Below are 21,868 nucleotides of genomic sequence, written 5' to 3'. Positions count from 1 at the left end.
AGGGAACAAAAGAGGTGGTAGAAGGAAGACACCCACCTCTAGTTTCTCACATAAAAAGCTCAGGAATCAAAACCGTGAATCAACGGTTAAAGTTCTAGTGTGTGAAAGGCAAATGGTACAGTTTAATACCCGGGGGGAGGGAGGTTCCTTTTTAAAATTAGCTTTGTCCTCTTCTCCCACCCAGATCTTTGTGCCTCCGTGCTACGGCTGAAGTTAGGCTGCAACACAAAACGCCGCTAGCTATCTCGCCAGGTCTCCCACCTTTCAAGCACTGGGGAGGGCAAACACACCTGACAGTTTAAGAGGGCCGTGCCGGGGGCGGGTAAGGACGCGCACTGGGCGCCGTCTCCTCCCCTAGGGTCGGGAGGGAGGTCAACGCCGGCGGAGGGAAGCGGAAGGTGGGAAGTGGGAAGAGGAGGACGCCGCCCCCTAGGGGAGCCGCGCCGCAGGCTGGGGGCCGGGGCGGGAGGGGCGGGCGAGAGGAGGCGGCCGGTAGGGAGACCGCTCCGTCGGGCGGGGCCGTCGCACCAGCTGGCTCGGACCCCGGCGGGGCGGGCTGTAGACGGCGCGGCGGAGCCCAGACGCCGGCCCGCGGCCAAGGAGAAAGGTGGCGGCGGCGGCGACGCGGACGGGACGAGGCGGCGGCTCGCCGCCGTGACCCTCTACTCCCCGGCCCAGGCCCGGGCGCGAGTACGAGGCGGCGGCGAAGGAAGGAGTGAGCATGGCTGAGACCGCGCCGCCGCCCAACGCCGGCGCGGAAAGTTGCAGCGAGGAACCGGCGAGGGGCGGGGAGCAGCTGCTGGAGGAGCCGAGCCGCGCTCCAGCCCGGGGAGCGGACCGAGAGGGCGAGGCGGGGCCGCCGCTGGCCTCTCCTGCCGGGCAGTCGGATCCCGGCTCACCAGTGGCCGCCCCCTTCTTCCTGCTCTACCCAGGCGATGGAGGCGCCGGCTTCGCAGCGCGCCCGCCGCCGCAGCAGCAACAGCGCTCCTGGAGGACCCCGCCGTCGCCGGGCTCCCCGCTGCCTTTCCTGCTGCTGAGCTACCCGAGCGGCGGCGGCGGCGGCGGCGGCAAGCACCGTGAGTGGCGGCGGGAAGGGGGGACTCGGCCGGGAAGGGTGCAGGGGGGCTGCCGCGGTCCGGGCGCCGGACTGTTTACCTCGGAGTCTCCCCAGGCCGCTGGCTCCCGCCCGGCTCGGCTTCCCCTCCCCTCCTGGGCCGGACGCTCGTCCTCGCCAGCCTCCCACGTGCTCGCCGGGTCCCAGCCCCCGGTCCCAGGCTGGGTGCCTTTCCCGGAGGAGCCGAGGAGGGGGCGGCGCCCAGAGACCCGGCAGCCCAGTTGGCCCGCCTTCTGTGAGCTCCAGGCTCTGGGGCCGCGGAGTAGGTGTGGCTGCTGCGCCGCCGCCGCCCGGGCGGCCTCGGTTGTACCACTAAAATTTTTACGAGCGTTCACGCCACACCCGTAAATATCACAGATGCGTCCAAGGGATTGAGAAGAGAAATCAGGAACAGTACGCGAGTTGACATGAATGGAATGTGTGGTTTTGGAGGGGCCCCTCCCGAGATCGTATCGTTTGGCAGGCAGAGGCCTCCACCTTTTAATACCACCGCCTCGGGAGCCCCCTGAATGCAGCGGACCTCACTTTCTGCTTTATCAGTCAACAGCTGTTCATTGCTACTTGCCAGGAGCGGGGTCCTAGAGTAGGCAGTGTGTGTAAAAAGACTTGGAGGAGTGATAAATCTGGTTTAACATGACAGGGTCTTACAGTATGAAAATGTGGCTGAGGATACAAGGCATGCTGTAAATGCCAAGTACTTTGTTGTATGAGTTCTGAAAAGGGGGAGAAACTTGCCTAAGGTGATGAGGGAATCTCTTTCCCAGAAATAGAGCTGGAGACTTCTTTTCTCACCAGAGCAAGCCTTTTAACTGCTCTACACAACCAAGAAATCCTGACTTTGTCTTTTCTACCCCTAATCCATCCCTTATGACATTAAGAGTCAAATGTTTTCTGTGTGCATATGCTGTAATTATCATAGTTAATCCTCACATCTGTGAGACAAATAGGATGCCACGTTTTCAGATCAAGCTGAGGATCAGTATTATTGAATGATTTGACCCAAGTAACAGCTTTAGAGTAGGACTGAAGTTGACCCAGATTCCTTGCCTACCAAGCCCCTGCTCCTTAAACAAACACCAAACCTCTGAAACTGGGGGCATGGTTCTCTTAGGTTAGGAGCCATTGGGTTCAGCTGGAGGTAATAGTCCAGTGTCACCGTTTCTGTTACTTACCTAGAAAGAGGGCCAACACTGACCACTGACAAAAAGTCTTAGTAAAACCATAGGTTGTGTGTTGGAGTAGTATGTGCTAATCTCAAGATGGGAGTGCCTAATCAAGGTAAAAATTAGTCCTTTAATCAGTAGGGGAAGTAAAGATAATATTCACAACATTACTTTCAATTTTCTAAGGAATCTGCTTTCTACTTTGTTCTTTAAGCATGGCCTCTTTTTTCTCCTTAAAATTTTATTTCTGTGTAATCTGCTTATTAACCACATCACTATAGAATGAAGACACTCCTATCAATTCTTTATAATTCTGTAAAGGTTGTGGTACAACCATTAGTTATTTATTTATTTTAATGTTTATTTATATTTTGAGAGAGAGAGTGCGCAGGTGCGTCGTGGGAGGGGCAGAGAAGGAGAGGGAGACCCAGAATCCAAAGCAGGCTCCAGACTGTGAGCCGTCAGCACAGCGCCTAACACGGGGCTTGAACTCACCAACTGCGAGATCATGACCTGAGCAGAAGTCGGAGTCTCAACCCACTGAGCCACCCAGGCACCCCACAAACTTTATGGACAGAGCAAATGCTCAACTGTGGAGGTGTCAGCTGTGGGGATTATCTGAATTTCAGTTAATTTACTTGATGCTTCCTCCTATTAAGGATTAGCTTTTTTTTTTTTTTTTTTAAGTATTGTTAGAAAATTAGGGCCTAAGCATGATCAAGATCAGGAATGAAGACTTGAAGCTTCATAGGTGTGATCTCTTAGTCTCTACCTTACAATACAGATGTATTGAGCAGTTCTTGTCCTGAGTTTTTATTTTTACCTTATTTTTTGTTTTTTTCTTTTCTTTTTCTTTTTTTTTTTTTTTTTTTTGAGAGAGAGAGGGAGAGAATCTTAAGTAGGCTCCATGTCCAGCATGGAGCTGAACATAGTCTTAATCCTGTGACCACAAAATCATGACCTGAGCCTAAATCACGTGTCGGAGGATTAACTGAGCCACCCAGGCACCCCACCTTGTTATTTTTATATGTACTTCAGAACACATGCATACTTGGAAAAAGGAATACTCAATAAATTAAAAGATTTTTTTGTGGCTGCCCTGCAGAGTCAATGCAGTATTACTTTCTATCATGTACAGTATGCAAGCCTTGGTTTGCAAGCCTAATTCGTTCCAGAAACATGCTTGTAATCCAAAGCACTGTGTATCAAAGAGGATTTCCCTATAAGAAATAATGGAAACTCAGATGATTCATTCCACAACCCAAAAACATTCATATGAAAATGAATAAAATACTGTAATATAATACAAAATAACAAAGAAAATATACAATATAAAGAAGCATAAATTAACCTTCACTTACCTTTGAAAACCTTCATGGCTTGTGTGAGGGAGCTGAGAGAGGAGGGTCATTGTGTAGGATGACTTTCACTATCGTTAACGGATGTTGAGTACAGTATAAATAAACTCTTGTCATATACAGTATTTAATGTGTCTGGCAAGAAGGCAGCAGAGGAAGGGGTCTCTGTCTGCATGTAGCCTGACCTAGAATGAAGCAAAGCATTCCTAAGCTTACTCTTGTTTGGAAAAGCAAGGGACCGTCCAGAGGTGCTTTGAAGTGGCAAAAAACACACTAGTGCCAGTTGTGGGCACCTTCCAACATGCAAAAATTTCTGCCAAATACTGCGGCCTGAGACCGACATGGGACCATACCCCACAATCCTGTAGAGAGACAGGGAGAGAGAGAGAACCATTGGCTCAGTTGTGATCATGTGACATTCAGCATCACGTACTACTTGTATTGCAAGACATCGCTTGTTAATCAAGTTAAAATTTAGTAGAATGGTTTGCTCGTCTTGCGGAACACTCATAAAACAAGTTACAGTCACAAGGTTTTACTGTACTTGGATATCAGAACTCTGCATCTCCTGGCTGTTCACTTGAGCAACCTGAGGAAACAGTTGTTGGTGTTTGTTTTTTTTTTAATTGTTTTTTTTTTTTAACATTTATTTATTTTTGAGACAGAGCATGAACAGGGGAGGGTCAGAGAGAGGGAGACACAGAATCTGAAACAGGTTCCAGGCTCTGAGCTGTCAGCACAGAGCCTGACATGGGGCTCGAACTCACGGACCGCGAGATCATGACCTGAGCCGAAGTCGGCCACTTAACCGACTGAGCCACCCAGGCGCCCCCTGAGGAAACAGTTTTAAAAAGATTTCTCATTTCAGTTACCAGGACAGTACTTAGATTCAACCTCAGTACCCAATGAGTATTTGCCTCCTCATCACCCAGTTTTTAACTCTTGTTAATGTCTTTGCCCAAAGTACTTAATACAATAATTTTGAGGTGTTGTATATTAAGACAATGCCATCTTTTTTATTGTAGATACCTTGATTGTATTCAGATATTTTAAAAATTAACCTTTACATTTGAGTTCAGCTTTGTTTATTTTTTTATTTTTATTTTTTTAACGTTTGTTTATTTTTGAGACAGAGAGAGACAGAGCATGAACGGGGGAGGGTCACAGAGAGAGGGAGACACAGAATCCAAAACAGGCTCCAGGCTCTGAGCTGTCAGCACAGAGCCCGACGCGGGGCTCGAACCCACGGACTGTGAGATCATGACCTGAGCCGAAGTCGGACCCTTAACCGACCGAGCCACCCAGGTGCCCTGAGTTCAGCTTTGTTTAAATGACACTGATAAAGAATAGCAAAAATGTGTGTAAGGAAGGTAGCTTAAACTTTTCAGTGTTCATAATGTGTACTATGTCAGTGTAAAATCATGCTAGATATAATATCTTTAATATATTCATCATGTTTAAATACAGCAGGAAGGAAGGCTTCTGATTTGCTGTGTTGGATTATGTTCCTTTCTGAGTCTTTGAGTCTGCTAATTAGCTAGTCTGCTAATTTTTTATGCTTCTAGCTTTTAAATGTCATAAAACTTCCTAACCATGCCTTTAAAAAACAAAAATGTTTATTTTGAGAGAGGGAGAGTGAGCAGGGGAGGAGCAGAGAGGGAGAGAGGGAGAGAATCCGAAGCAGGCTCCACACTGTTAGCACAGAGCCCGATGTAGGGCTTGATCTCCTGAACCATGAGATCATGACCTGAGCTGGAATCAAGAGTCAGACACTTAACCAACTGAGCCACCCGGGTGCCCCCCTACTATGCCTTTTAAAAAATATTTGATCTATAAAAACTACAAGTAACACATAACATAGATCTATTGTCATTGTTTAAATATTTACAGTACAAGAGTACATTGAATACAAAGTGAACTTTCCTTTTGGGTAGGAGACCTACCACCTTTTCTGAGGATACTACTTTTGAGTTTGGTGAGTTTTCTTCCAGAACTTTAGCATGCATTCACAGACATGTATGGGTTCATATTTCATGAGGCTTTTTCCCCTTTGGTGTATGACCTTCCACACCAATTTCTCATAAATGATATGAGGAGCTACTTGCATGCCGTGGTACAATGCTTTTAATGCTTCCCTTTTCCATCCTAACTTTAAAAGGCTTCTCATGGATGAGTAAGAGATGGCTTCTTGGTGTTGGAGTGAAGAGGCACTCCTGCTGTCTGCATAGTTATCAGCTTCTGACAGTGATTCGTTTCTTCTTCCAACTCCCAGAGCCACAGCTAACATTTATGTTTAGGGCAATGACATGCAAATAAACGCACATCTCTGACTTTGTCTTTTCCATTTCCAACAATGTACCAAAAAAAAAAAAAAAAAGTTGCACTCAACAAAGAAGCAACTTTCTTTCTGTACTTGTATGTGCTGTTGTGAGATGGTAGAAGGGCTAGGAGGGGAATAGAAGGAAGAAAAAAAGTGGGAAGGAATGGTAGCATTGCTATGTCCACCCACTGTAAAGTTGAGTATAGCTAATAGTGAATGCCTTGTTGAGCCCTGGAAAGTGCAGAGAATGAGGGTTTCTGGAAACATTCACAGATGTGCTTTCTCACAGATGCACTTTAAGAACCCATGTTGGGGAAGGAACTGTCTCATTTATGTATAAATGCAGTAATGAGTAAGGGAAAAAATAGTTTTATGTTCGGTTTATACACATATATACAATATAAAGATGTGTATGTTATATATGTATGTGTGCATGTGTATATATTATTTATGTGTGTATATGTATATATTCTGATCTTAATTTATCTTCCATGGACATTTCTATTATTGTGTCTCTTTTCTTTTTTCATTGTTTAATAGCACTCCAGAAAACATTATACCTGGTTAGCAGTTGGATACACATTAATTAGTTGACCTGATGTATTGCTTTTTTTTAATTTTGAAAAGACAAAAATACTCCATTCTATTTTGTAAATATAGCGGCATCTGCTCAAAACTGATAGGTATTCGGGGAAGGATTGAACAATGAGAACCTAAAAGTATTTAAGGTTCATCTTTATACTAGTAATTTTTAGAATAGCAGATGGAGTTGTGACTTTTTTAAAGACAGCTTTTTGGTATAATTGACGTAGAGTGGTTCCTCCATTTACAATGCTGTGATTCATAGGCTTTCAGCTCTTTTCCAACTGTGTTAAGCATACTTTACCTGTGTTAAGAATCACTTTCTGATCTATTAAATGTTATTTTGTCAAATGACAGATATAAACACCCATAGAAAAGGAAAAAACCCTTCAGAAATGTAGCATCTTCAGACTTAAAAAAAATTTTTTTAACATTTATTTATTTTTGAGAGAGAGGGACAGAATGCAAGTGGGTTAGGGACAGAGAGGGAGGGAGACACAGAATCCGAAGCAGGCTCTAGGCTCAGAGCTGTCAGCATAGAGCCCAATGGGGGGCTCAAACTCATGAGCTGTGAGATCATGGCCTGAGCTAAAGTTGGACGCTCAAGCGACTGAGCCACCCAGGTGCCCCCATCTTCAGACAGTTTAATTGTAAGTTAGTGACTACCAGAGAACTAGAGTTTAGAACTAAAGAGTATCTAAATACAGGTGGGTCTTTTCCACCCACAGCTGCAGTGACCTGGTGAGGTATGGGGAGCTGGTTCATGCCCCCAATTCCCCCAATTCCCCCAATTCCTGCATCCTTTGGCTACAAGAGCCTGTCTGCTGCTTCCTTTCCTGATACAGCTCTTATTATCACTGCTGCCTAACTTATCACAGTTTGTCTTCCCAACCAATTTCTCCCCTTCTGCTTCCTTTCATTTGTTTTACTTACACTTCTGGCCCGGCATTATCAAAAAGCTCACACTCTGATTGACAAAACAACAATTTCAGAATATTAGATGTAATCTTTGAGACTTTGTTTTGACTGCCCCCCTCTTGATAATCGTAGGTTAATTCTTTATACACAGAGTTTTCTTTTTTCTTATTTCTGGTCTTAGCTTCATTTTGGATACTAGAGGATCCTAAAAGGCTCTCCATTAGATGAAAGAAGCTTTACTGTAGTTCTGTAATCCAAACAGCTACAAAGAAAGAATGTGAGTAGTAAGATAATAGTAGTAGTAGTTAGTGGCTACCATTTTATGGAATATTTTTATGTGCCCTGCAAAGAGCTAAAAAGTTCACATTTATCAATACGTGCTGATTTTTTATAAACTTTTTTTTTTTCAACGTTTTTATTTATTTTTGGGACAGAGAGAGACAGAGCATGAACGGGGGAGGGGCAGAGAGAGAGGGAGACACAGAATCGGAAACAGGCTCCAGGCTCCGAGCCATCAGCCCAGAGCCTGACGCGGGGCTCGAACTCCCGGACCGCGAGATCGTGACCTGGCTGAAGTCGGACGCTTAACCGACTGCGCCACCCAGGCGCCCCAATACGTGCTGATTTTTATTAAAATTTGCAACACATAGAAGAGCTGATACTTAAAAACTACTCTCTTAACAATGAAAACTGAATGGGGCGCCTGGGTGGCTCAGTTGGTTAAGTGTCTGACTTTGGCTCAGGTCATGATCTCGCGGTTTGTGGGTTAAAGCCCCACATTGGGCTTTGTGCTAACAGCTCAGAGCCCGGAGCCTGTTTCAGGTTCTGTGTCTCCCTCTCTCTGCCCCTCCCCTGCTCGTGCTCTGTCTCTCCTTCTCTCTTAAAAATAAATAAACATTAAAAAAAAAATGAAAACTGAAAAAAAATGAGTCCATGTAGAACTCATATAAGTAGATGTATACAACTTATGTTTTTTGTCAGAGTATTTGGTTCAGTATCTCTAAATGACTTATCTAAATTATTATAAAATACAAAAATTCTGATAGAGTAGCCTTAGATTTGCATTTGCAAATCTGGAGACACAGATTCTGTGGTTTTAGGATAGTTCTTAATTCAAATTTTGCACCTATCAATCACCTGGACATCTTGTTAGCACAGATTTCCGGCCCTATCCCCAGAGGTGTTTTGTTTGTTTATTTTTAGTGAGGCACAACTGACGTATAACACTACATTAATTTCAGGTATACAACATAATGATTCAATATTTGTTTATATTGCAGTTTTTTTAAGTGAAGGACCGAATGAATTCATATTCCTGCATAGTGTGGTGTCACAGCTCATGTTCTTAATCACTGTATGCTCCCTCACCAAAGCATTAAATCAGTTTAGGTAGAAAGCAGTAAGTTTGGTGAGAGAGAGAGCAGAGCAAAAGTGGCAAAGAAAGCAACTTTTGGAGCTAAAAGATTAGTATTGGCCTCAAAACATATTCACTTGACTTACTCTGTCTTGCATCTTTTTCCTTTTTGTTTAGCAGAAATCTGTGTTAAAGAGATGGAATCTTACAAAGAAGCTAAGAGAACATATTCTTCTAGTATAGGTTATAGGTAGTAAAAAGTCTGGGAGAATAACATAGCAGAATTAACTGGATGAAATAATGATATTTTCTTGTTGTCTAACATACTTGAAAATTCCTTAAATAATTAAGTGTTGCCTAAAAGACACGCTGCCTCTTTACCATTGTACAAAAGGTAATGGGTCCCCATCATAAATTAAAGAGTCCCTATTTATGTATGTAAGTAAGTAAGTAAGCTCTACATCCAGTGTGGGGCTCAAACTCACAACCCCAAGATCAAGAATCACAGGCTCTACCGACTGAGCCAGCCAGGCGCCCTAAAGAACCCCATTTTAGGGGTGCCTGGGTGGCTCAGTCGATTGGGCATCTGACTTCAGCTCGGGTGCTGATCTCGTGGTTCAGGAGTTCCAGCCCTGAGTCAGGCTCTGTGCTGACAGGTCAGCACCTGGAGCCTGCTTTGGATTCTGTGTCTCCCTCTCTCTCTCTACCCCTCCCCTGCTCACACCCTGTCTCTCTCTCAAAAATAAATATTAAAACAAAAAAAAAATTTTAATGAGTTTTGCAGGATATCTGAACTGTTGTTTTTCCACCCAAACCTTATTAACATGGAAACTTCTTCCTCTAGGGTAAAGTGGCTCAAGTGTGAGCTGTAACATTTATTTTGGGAAGTCAGTAGTGTAAGATAGCATGACTTAAAATTATGAGAAAGGAAATGTTTTTAGAGTTACAGAGCGGTGGTACTTGAGAGAGTATCAGTATGATCCCGCCCACCTACTGTAACTACTTCCGAATAATGGGAAGGTTCATGGTCTTCCTAAAGCCCACCAGGCAAGGGCTGCTGACCAAGGTGGGTATCCCTGATTGCAGGGACCCTGTTAGTGACTGACTGGTTCTATACTTGTTCCGTACCAAGTAGACACGACAGGCAGCATGTGTCAGAGGGAGTGGCATGGAAACTGAAAAGAAGTTTATAGGGGCAGAGGTGGGGAAATTTGAAACCTCATAAAACATAGGAAAAGAGCCTGTCAGACTGTGACAGCAAGAAGCATGTAGAAAGCAGAAATTGTTTGAGCATGTTGCCTTTTAGAATACGGTTCCTCTAATTTTAGAATCTGTTTAGGGACTCTACAGGCATAAACATCTGCTTCCTCTGCCTTTTTTATGAACTTAAGAAATCTGGTCACCTGATATGAATGCCTGGTAAAGTTCTGACCCATGTCTTCCTTCCTCAAGGCCTGAGAGATGCCCCAGCATCCCCTTTGCTCACATCTCCTTTTGACTTTCCTCTACCTCAGTCCTATGAGCTTTCATCCTTACTGACTTACGCTTCATGTGATGGTAGCATTTTTCCCCCCAGAATCCTCAAGCACCTATAATGATGATAATGGCTAGTATTTACTGACTGCTTACTTTGTACAAAGTGCCATGCTAAGCATTTTACTTAACATTACTTCCGTGAAATCTGAAGTAGTTAATATTATTATCCCCATTCTGTCAGTGAAGAAACAGGCACAGAAACAAATACTATGCCAAAGTTATTCAGCTTCTAAAGGTGGATCTAGGATTCACTGTGGGCTTTCCGACTCTACATGCTCTCAGCCTCCTTTACTGCCTCCCATTACTGGAATCCCATCCTAAACTGAAGGCTCCTTTTCAGACAGCAGCAGTCCTTTAGTTCCTCATTCTGCTCAGTGAGGCCCTACTTCCTAAACGAATAAATAAATGTGAAATTCAATAGTTATGTATGTAAACAACACTGAATAGCCGTCTGTGCACCTGTAATTGCCTGTTTTTTGTCTACTACCTTGTTCTTATGTCCCTCGTGACTAACACGTAGTAGGTGCCCATTGCATGTTAAATGAATGAATCTGTTAGGTACAAGTGACTAAAGCCTGTGTTAGAATGACTTATTTGTTGGGGCATGAATATAGCTTGGTTTTGAGGAACTTGGAAGTTTTCATGGTTAAGGTGAAACAGGAGGGTGAAAATATACCATTGCAAGAGTATAGAGTGCTTTGGAGTTGCATATCTACACCAACAAGTATCTTTTGAGACTGATACTTGGTAGGTCCTGTTTTAAGCAGATGTACAATGGTGTGTAAAGCAGGCAAAGTTCTCATGGAGCCCATGAGCTTTGTGAAGCTAGCTTTTTAGTTTCATTTTATAGTTGAGTAAATCAGGACAGGAGCAGGATAAATTTCCAAAGATATCTACTAAGTTGCTGGTAGCTTTACATCTGTAAATCATTACCTACTGCCACTTAGCCATGAAATCAGTTTTAGTTACTAAGATAGGAGTTAGCTCTAGCCTGATGCTGGTTAATTTTAATAAGTGAAAAGATTATGCATGGTAATACTCCTGGTGGTTTTTGTTCCTAACAAAATAATTAACTCAGGTATAATCATTTTTTAGTACCTATTATCATTCTTGGTTAATATCTACAAAGTAATACTGAGCCTGTCAAATGTATAAATCTACAATTGTAGAAATCTCACCATCAGAGGTAAACATAATAGATTTTTGTCTGAGAGAAGGAAAGAAGAAAGAGGGACGGAAGTGGGTGGAAGACTGGAGCATGTGTAAAAATCATGATCATTCAACTGAATAATCTTATACTTTAGCAGAAACATCTAGGCTTTCCACCAATGTCATCATGATGGCATTTCATCAAAGAAACCCTTTTGTGCTGACAGCCCTAGTAAAATGTATGGGTGGGGGTGGGAGAATTATTTTCTTAAATTGTAAAACTGTGATCCCAGAGGCTTTGGGAAGTAGAACTTGTGAGGTTTACAAACTGATTTAGTTGCACAAGTCAATAAGTTTTAAAAAGCACCAGTATGTGCCCAATAGGAACTAGGTAATAGGAGACAACTACCTATAAAAGAAATGTGAAATAGTTTCTTACCTTCAGACCTGTTGAGAATTGGTATACCTACAAGAAATCTATTTCTGGGGGCACCTTGGTGGATCATTCGGTTAAGTGTCTGACTCTTGATTTCAGCTCAGGTCATGATTTCACAGTGGTGACATCAAGCCCCAAGTGAGATTCCCTCTCTCCTTCTCCCTCTGCTGCTCCCCCACTTGCACCTGCCTCTCTCTCTCTCTCTCTCTCTCTCTCTCTCTCTCTCTCTCTCAAAAAAAAAGAAATCTATTTCTGAAAAGTATTTAAATAATATTATTTAAAACAAAAAAAAATTAGAAATAACCCATACATGCTCACCAGCATGAAAATGGATCAGAAAATTTTTTACACATACAATGGAATATTACCTCATAATACAGCAGCCAAAAAGATAAATTATAGCACACTACAATGTGGATGAATCTTTAAAAATGCAATGTTGAGGGGCACCTGGGTGGCTCAGTAGGTTGAGTGTCCAACTTCGGCTCAGGTCATGATCTCACCTTTCATGAGTTCAAGCCCCATATCAGGCTTACTGCTGTCAGCGCAGAACCTGCTTCAGATCTTCTGTCTCCCTCTCTCTGCCCCTCCCCTGCTTGTGCTCTCTGAAAAAATAAATATTTAAAACATAAATAAAATGCAATGTTGAGCGAAAGGCTTTCATACAGCATGAAACACTCTCTATAAAGTTAAGATGAAGCTAAATATATTGTTTAGGCATCCATATATTCATAATAATACTTTTAAAGTAAGGTAATGATACACATAAAATTCAGAAGTAATTGCCTCAAAAGGGGAGGCAGGAATTCAGAAGAGAGAAGGAACACATAAATTTGTTGGTTCATTTCATCAGTTAGGCAATGATTTCATGGATATTGGTTGTATTTTTAAAGTATTAAAACTATATTTTGAAGTTTGCTATTTGAAGAAGTTCTGGAATAAGTCATTTGAGAAAATAATTTCCCCTTCATTAATCTTTTCACACTACTGACTGTATTAAGCGTTCTTAAATTTTTTTTTAATGTTTACTTATTTTTGAGAGAGAGAGAGAGAGAGAGAGAGAGGCACAGAATCCAAAGCAGGCTCCAGGCTCCGAGCTGTCAGCACAGAGCCCGATGCAGGGCTCAAAACCACAAACTGCGAGATCATGACCTGAGCCAAACTTGGACACTTAAAACCGACTGAGCCACCCAGGCGCCCCTCAAGTGTTCTTAATATGCCCAACTAAGTTAGTGGATGAGGCGGGAACTTGGTAAGATGCTTATTTCCTGCTCTTTCCTCAGAGTGGTAGTACAATAAGTAGTGTATCATCCTTTACTATGATCAGGAAGAATTTGGTTTACCCTTTGCCAGCACACAGCAGGAAAGATCTATGCTGGGATCCCAGTTTCTCAGAAAATGCCCACATATTAAAAACCTGAACTGAATGTATAAGAGAAAGTGGAATATGTGGTTTGTAAAGTGTGAAAGCTAATACAATTTTTTTCTTCCTCAAATCTTAAATTTGTTCAAATTCATATTTGGGAAATTTTGTGGGGACATTGTGTTATTTTGTTTGTGCTTTTTGTTTTGTTTTTGTTTTTCCTAAGTAAAATTTAATCCTTGGATTGGAGTGCTGACTTTTCAGGGCATGAAAGAAAGCATCGACTTTGGTTTGAGGGCATTAAGACAAACCTTGGAATCCCAGATCAGCCACTTGTTAATTGTGTGATCTTGGGCCAGTTACTTGGCTCAACTTTGGTTTCCTTGTATGTAAAGAGGACGTACCATATCTCCTTGGCCAGATTCTTGTGAGGATTTGATACAGTATTTATAAAGCACCTAGGGGCACCTAGGTGGCTCAGTCAGTTAAGCCTCTGACTTCAGCTCAGGTTATGATCTCACAGTTTCCTGAGTTTGAGCCCCATGTCAGGCTCTGTGCTGACAGCTCAGATTCTGTCTCCCTCTCTCTCTAACCCTCCCCTGCTCATGCTCTCTCATTCTCTCTCTCTCAAAAATAAATAAACATTAAAAGAATTTTAAAGCACCTAACAGAAAATAGAGATTCAATAAATGATAGCTAGCTTAAGTAATTTTTCCCTATTGTATAACAGGGACATTGGGCACAACAAATCAGACTTTGTCTTATAATAGTAGCTGAGTATTCTTTAAAAGTGACTTCTGACTTTGACAGTGAATCTCATTTGCTTTGAATTAATTATAAGATGGAAAATTCAGGCTGTGTAAGCAACTAGAACATAGTATTATTCAGATCATCACCTTGGATTTGAATTTCACTTAGGCCTGTTAGTTCTGCTTCTAGGGCCACACACTATATCTCAACCCTCCTCACGACCATCTTACAAAGATGTGCCTTTATTCACAGGTAGGATCAAATGAGAAAAAAGTTCAAGGTTTGTCTCACTGATGACTTCATGTTACCTAAGCTAATATGTTTACCTAGTAAAGACCCAAATGTAAAAACCGTACTAAACAACGTTTAGAATTATTTGTTAGTCTTCTACAAACAGTGCTTGTTCTCATAGGAAATTCATTGCCTGTGAACAGTGAGTAAGTGTCCACACTGAAGACTCAAAGGTGTTTACCTGCAAGCAGGTATGACTGAGATAGTGGAAAGACAGGTTTTCCTGCTCACCCACAGTTCTTATTTCTGAAATGACTCCTAATGCCTCCTTAAACTGAGAGATAACCAGTGCAGGAAGGTTTTTCTCTCCTTGGCAGAAATGTTAGTTGCTTTGGGCTTCCCTCCTGATATCTTCTACCTGGAGAGAAGGACCTTTGGAAGGAATGTTGACCAGGTCTTCTCTGTTTATTGACCTAGATTTTCTTGTATGCTAGTGTCTTGTAATCAATCCAAATCTGTTTAAGGTTATTAAATGCATATTGGTTGCTAAAAAGATTGTCATGGTTTGTGATAGGCTCAATTCAGATATTCATGGAACCAGGAAATCTCAAAGCATCCAGATTTTTCTTTGTTTTCACTATTCTATATTTCAAGAATGTGTCAGTGACCTACAGTCTTGGTGTTGTACGTACAGAAGCCAGGGCTCTTTGGCATTGTGATTCCAGGAACTATTCAGTGTAAGTTTAAAGATTTTAATGACTGCTTACTAGGTTATAAAGTATTGCATGGTGAAACTATAAACTGTCCCCTTTAAGCTTTAATGTATGAGATGGAAATATGTATGTCTAGAAAGGAATCGACCTATAATTAAATGTGAATGTGTTAAAGGAAGACTTGTGTTCAGTATTTGGGTACATAAATTCTGCTTCTTTGAAAGGGTGATTTTGTCTTACTGCATGCCCAGTGCCTGGATCGCTGCCTGACATGTAGAATACTCTGACTGAATATTTACTGAATGAGAAAATTAGTGAATGAATAGCTTTGGCTCCAGATGTAGGATAATGTTGAAAGATTTTAAATAGAAATGAATAAACCTGGGGTATTTTGTTTTCCTTAGTAATTTGCTGATTTCCTAATTGTAAATAATCATATACGTATATGCATTTTTACGTTGTACCAGTTTGCTTTCCCTCTAACAGTATGAGAAATGCCTGTTTACCTACAGAACCTGATTCTTAGCATTTTTTCTTTGGGCTCAATCTCAAGTTAGGATGCAACATTTGTGAAATTTTAATATTATATTTGTATGTAATATACATATAAAATGTCATTATAATATTCAAGGAGAATTTTTTTCTTTTAGTTTTCAAAAATCAAGGTATCCTTCTGAATGAAATTCCTAAAATAGAATAAATCGTCTTGGCATATATGTCTTGAAGTTGTAGCTTCCACCTTAAAACCAGATCCTTAAATAGAAAAAATACTTGTTTTCAATTGTCCAAAACATTTTCAAAGAAAATCGTTATCATCCCTTATCTCATTATTTATTGCAGCTCAGAAAGGAAGCACCTAACTTTTTGCTATCAAGGTATAAATGCCTCATTGGATAATACAGACATGTATGTGGGTAGGTGAGTTGGTTGGTTGGTGAGTTGATAATATATGATAATATGCCCTTAGGATGTTCCAGGATGGGAGGCTTTTTAAAAATATAACATAGTTTTATCTTTTACTTAGAAACATAATACATACTTTATGCAGAAACTTGGTAGGGGCGCCTGGGTGGCCCAGTTGGTTAAGCGTCCGACTTCAGCTCAGGTCATGATCTCAAGGTTCATGAGCCCCATGACAGGCTCCGTGCTGACAGCTCAGAGCCTGGAGCCTGCTTCAGATTCTGTGTCTCCTTCTCTCTGCCCCTCCCCCACTCACCTTCTGTCTCTATCAAAAATAAATATTAAAAACAATTAAAAAAGAAATTTGGTAAATAGAACAACTTCAAAAGCGGGGGTGGGGCAGGGGATTGCCATTAATTGGAAGGGATTTTACTTTTTTAGCATCAAGGTTTTTTTCTTGCACTTCTATCCAGTCTAAAAAGTCCGGTTTTGTACCTTGGAGAAGGAGATTGTAAATGCCTGAGAGTATGATATTTAACTTGAAAATCTGCTTTGGCTTTTCTTAAAACACCACCTTTAGTAAAGAATTTTGATAGCTAGGTATATGAGGGTAAAAGATGGAAGTGAATTATGTGCTTACTAAATTAATCTAACTGCCTCTTTCATCATCTTTGCAATGAAGTACTACCCAGTGTTAATTGTCCTCCTGTTATCTAGCCCTTTTATCCCAAAGTGAGGGAATTGATGAGGATAGGTGCATTGTGTTATGTCTGATCACAGTTTGACTAGCACAGTCTGGAAGTGGGTTGTACAGGATGAGAGCAGCAGCTTAATTGCTCTCCCTGCATCAGCAGCATCTATAAAGCATCCTGGGAATTGCTCGCCCTACGTTCAGAGCAGCTGGTCACATGAGCCTGGATTTTCAGTTCAGTTCATTAGTCAGCCATTTTGGTCAACACCCTGCTTACTGCGCACAACCAATCCTATTAGAACTCAGCATCCCGGCTCATCTGAGCAGATCCTGGAAGTGATTTCTGCAGTTCAGGATATTTTTTAAGCTAAATTGAAAATATTGGTTTATTTTTTGGGATTTTTTGGGGGTATTTTTTTCCTGCACAAAGGAGGATTTTTCACTTATTCATTCAGAGACCAGTTTTTTAAAGCCAGCTAAGGTGGCATCGGCTGTGCAACGTTTAAAGCCTATAGCCCAGCTGAAAAAGGAGGGGGCAGGGAAGAGAAGATAAAAGAACAGAAGCTAGAGAAAACAGGCATCATTTTATTTTGCTATGTGGTAGGAACTGTCTGTGAGAAAAGATAGTAGAGGATTGCTTGTCTTGAACAGTTGGTTCTTAAACCGTAAGGTATTTTTCCTTGTGTTTTGTTTTAATCTCCCCCACCCCTTTTCCTGAGAGCTTTGTTTCAGAGCTTTGGATTTGGGGTTTTGGGGTAAGGAGGTTTTATTTATTTTTGTTGGGGTGAGTGTGTGTGTGTTTGTGTGTGTGTGTTGTGGTCCCAGCTGAGTCATCATGTCTGCTCTGACGCCTCCAACTGATATGCCAACCCCCACCACTGACAAGATCACACAGGCTGCCATGGAGACCATCTACCTTTGCAAATTCCGAGTGTCTATGGATGGAGAATGGCTCTGCCTGCGAGAGCTGGATGACATCTCACTTACACCTGACCCAGAGCCTACCCATGAAGGTATGGTCAGAATCCGTCCACTAGTGTCTCACCAGCGTCCTCATTGTTACAGTAAGCTGGGAGGGTCAGGGAGAGGTAGGAAGAACCCGTACTCTGTACTCTAACCTGTTAACAACCATGACAACCTTTTTTCCTTACCTACCACCCAGTTTACCTTCTCTACTTTACTGGGAAAAAATATTATTTCCCTGCCCCCTGAGGTATCCTTTCAAAAGATGCTGGTGCCTATTTAGAGCTCTTTGTCTTTAAGCCCCTAAAGAGAACATGTGAGGTCACTTATCACATTTGGCCCTAATTGATAATGAAAAAGCTATTAATATTGATTATATACTAAAATATTATAGAAATTACAATAATTCTTAATAGATTAAGTTAAGACAGCATGACTTTAGGATTGTACTTGACATAGTTGAAACACTTGAGGTGTTTTACCAAGGGATATCAGGGTATAACCTGTGAAATAGGCTATGATATCTAGAAAATAGTTGATCAAACATTATTTTTTTTTAATAATATGGACCGTAGATAAGCAGTTTTCCATTCAGTGCTTATTTAATGAATATGGATGCTTTAAAAAGCATAATGCCTCAAAAAGGTTAAACATGATTAATAAGGTAATCTCTACCCATAGAATCTATTGGCCATTGCTTTTTATAAGTTATTTGTGGTAACTGTGATGACCCATTTGAAATTTCCACTGTCAGTACCTTTGAGACCTTTGAGGTTGCTTGACTTGTGACTTTCTCCCAGAACCTTTTCTAAATTACCACAGGTTTTTAGCTTGTAGCCTTAATTCTCTTAAGTCAATGCTATAAGGAAGAGAGTTAATTTAAGTCATAGCTACAAATATTTTGTTTTTTATGTAATGACCTTTTAACTAGTGTTTATTCTCCAGCTTTGAAATAATGCAGAAGTGCTCACAAATGAGAAATTCTTTATCAACATCTGCCTGGTATTTAGGCATATCTGCTGAATGGAGGGCATAAGGTGAATTGCACATAGCAGATTGGGTTAGGAAAACTGATTCCTTGCCCTTGACCTTGTGTTGCAATCTTAGCGTGACTCAGATCTCACCCTTTATGTCTGAAAAGGATTTTATTTCCCCCGTTAGGCTTAGCCTTGAGAAAGTTTTAGAGAGAATGAATACCACAGAACACAAAGCAGTCATTTTGGGTGTGTCTTTAAGGGCAATATTTAAGTAGTTTTTAAGACCCGCTGCGTCTTTTAACAATTGGTTTGTCAGTTGGACAGCTTCCTTGGCTCTAAGTCTCAGAAATGTGCACAGGGGTTGGCAGACATCAGCTGGAAATCCATAGAATGCCAGTACTGTTTAAAACAACCCCCAAAGGTTTAGGAATCTTTAGGGAAGAAAAATCCGTTTTTAGAAGGCTACCAAGAAATCTTTTAGTGAATGCCTCAATTTACATATTTTGTTTTTAAAAATACTCTCATCCATCTTGAAAGTAATATAATATGAAATATTCCTTTAATTATAAAATCCAGTATATTAGTGTTTCATAAATAATTTTTAACATTTTTAGTACTTTGAATTTATATTTGTTTTTTGAACAGGATTCCTATGAGTGAGCAATTGAGCTCATGGTTCATGTAAGCATTTATAGTGGTTCTGTATGAATCCTTCATGGAGAAATCTGTGATGGAAATCTGTACGAGGGCTGCAGCCTAAGCTCTACGTGGCACATTCTTTGATTAAGGAAAAGAGACAAATAGGAACTTCCCAATACCTTAAAATCAGCTATAGAGGATGTGAAGGAAAATAGGGAAATACTGTCCTTGAATTTTGGAATTTTGCCTTTAAGTGGGCAAGAGAAACAATAATTTCAAGTGATTAGAAATGGATATAATAAAAGAAAGTCCAGACATCTGTGGGTTTGGGGACCCGGGAAACAAGGTGGTGCTTTTCAGAGCTTTTATTTCCTTGCTCCACTGGCTAACTCAGGATGTCTGAACAGTCATTTGGACTCAAGAAGTGTCTGCTTTAATATTAATACCAGTGATAAGTATTAGGTATAATTTAGCTATCAGCATGTACGCAGTTATCGCCAGGCCAGTGATACTGTGAATCTCTCACCTTGTTGACAAAATGGAGCACCTGGTACCTGGACACACAGGAGGATTTACATTATACTTCCCAGCTGATTCTTGGAGGGAAAGCCTTCCAACCACACAAATCCTGCAATGAGGCACCCTGACTCCCACAAGAGAAAATGGACAAAAAGCATCATATACCCTCTTAAGACAAGAATAAAGATTGGGCATGGCCTCAGTTAGAAGATTTGTAGTTTCCAACTTTTGTTTTCTGAAAACAGCTCATGCCTCTCACTGTGCAGCCCACAGTGCAGGCCTGGACCTAGAGTTTCCGCCTAGCTTAGCCCTAAAATACATGGGAATAGAAACATTCATGTCATCATGTCAGTGCTTGTTGGTAGTCAAGGAAGTGATCTCTCTCTCAGTACCCTTTTTTTAAAATCAGGAGGATATCTATAAATCTGTGTGAGTAGATTTCCCCTAAGATAAGAGCCCAAGACCGATTCCACAGAAGAGGAGAGGGTTCAGGAAAGGCTTCATTTAATGAGTGAGACTGGCCTGGACATTGTACATAATTAGGTGATCATCAGGCAGATGCAGGGTGAAGAGGGGGGACATTTCCAGCAGTACATGGTGAGCTGGTCGAGCTGGAGAATAGCAAGTAGTTATGGGTGGTAATTATCTGATTGTAGGTGAGAAAAATTGAGATAATTAATGTAAACCCTATAAATGTTACTTATGTGTGTAATAGTTATTCATGGAGCCTTAGGTTGAACTGCAGCATGTTTTTGAATACATTACCATTTTAATGTATATTTTTGTTTTTATGTCTAATTTTTTGGAGCACTCTGAACTAGTTGTTTACTAGACAGACTAAAGTAGACCATTAGTAGCTTAAATTCATGTTTTAGCATTATCCTTTCTTGGAGCTCTATAAAACAAAGTAATTGATTAAAAATACAACTTAGTTATCAAGCAATACTTGTTTTCCTGTTAACCTTTTAAAGAATGGGAATCTGATGTTGAGAGATGATGTCCACAGATGATCAATTTAATACAGTAAAATGTACCATCTGGTTACAAAGACAGGTATAAGCTTTGAAATTACTTTTTTGACTTAGGAAACTTCCTTTTCAGATACAGATAATAAGAGACAGACTATGGAGGCAGTGACATATTGGACAGACACGATAGTTTTCGGGTATTGTAGAGAACTATATGTGATGGCAGACCCAATACATGCTATTATTGCATAACTCTGCAGTTGCCCTGGTGGTGTCATTTTGCTTCAGTGTTCATTAGAATAGCTGGCATTTTACTGTAATGTATAAAGAGGTAGTTTATATGAAACATCTGTCCTTGACATACAAGGACGTGTTCTGGTCTGCCTGTTGGTCAGAAATATTTATTAGGCATTCCTTGATGCAAAGTCCAGTTCTAGGGACTAAGAAATAAATAGACACCCCTTCACATTTCCCGAAGGACAGTCTGGGTGTAGATTATGGGTGCAGATTTGTGATCAGGTTTTTCCATTTGATAGGAACTACTCTACTGATCAGATACAATAGGGAATATTCTACTGATAAGATATAATAAGCAAGGAAAAATCCCCTAAAGATGTAATGGAAAAGTGTTTATTATTCAGTGACTGTGGGAAGTGTCTCATTCTGAGATCACTCCATTGACATTTACTAATGTACTTTTACTCATCAATGTCACTGCACCCTAGTATAACCCCATCCTGCTTGGGGTGAAATGTGTATGTTTTAATGAAAAAAGGTGCCTGTCCCAATGGGCGTTTTGGCAGGGGAAGCCAAAGGGCTATTTACCAAGAAACTTCAGAGCATGAATTCACTATAATGCAGAGCTTCTAAACCTGGGACCCGTGATCCTAATTATCATTCAAAAAATTTTATATCTGTACATTTTTTTCCTGTAGAAAAATCCTTAGTGTCCATTAGAACCCTCAAAGGAAAAACGAATAATGCTTTAAAAACTCAGCTTTTATCATACAGACCTTGGCCCTTCATTCAACATGCATTTAAGTATCCTACTTATGATTTATGCCCCACACTTATAATTTATGTCCTAGTACAGTGAAGTGAACAAGTATGGTCCTTTGGATTTTCTGGGCTTATTTGATAGGTTGGGAGGTGTAGGGTGGGGTACTTCAAGCAAGTAAAATGACAGTCATTGCAGTACAGTAGTACAGAGTGAAAAATCTTATT

General features: G+C 41.1%; 1 protein-coding gene across 9 annotated transcripts in view; it reads left to right on the top strand.

Annotated features, from left to right (window-relative positions):
* Positions 1 to 456: 456 nt before the first annotated feature.
* The window catches only part of RUFY3 (RUN and FYVE domain containing 3), an 81,400-nt gene continuing 59,988 nt past the window's right edge, over positions 457 to 21,868 (top strand). For 2 of the 9 annotated variants that reach the window (XM_045056248.1, XM_045056249.1), the window contains exon 1: positions 458 to 1,076. In XM_045056248.1, the coding sequence (XP_044912183.1) occupies positions 722 to 1,076 (355 nt within the window). In that variant the 5' untranslated portion in view covers positions 458 to 721. Of the gene's footprint in view, positions 1,077 to 16,340; positions 17,592 to 21,868 lie in introns of those variants that run through there. The other 7 variants (XM_019829403.3, XM_045056250.1, XM_045056247.1 and 4 more) reach the window with 7 other exon arrangements.

This window comes from Felis catus, chromosome B1 (genome assembly GCF_018350175.1).
Source record: "Felis catus isolate Fca126 chromosome B1, F.catus_Fca126_mat1.0, whole genome shotgun sequence".
In the NCBI taxonomy this organism is placed as follows: domain Eukaryota; kingdom Metazoa; phylum Chordata; class Mammalia; order Carnivora; family Felidae; genus Felis; species Felis catus.
Note: the sequence above shows the minus strand (reverse complement) of the source record. Positions and strands in the feature narration are given on the sequence as shown.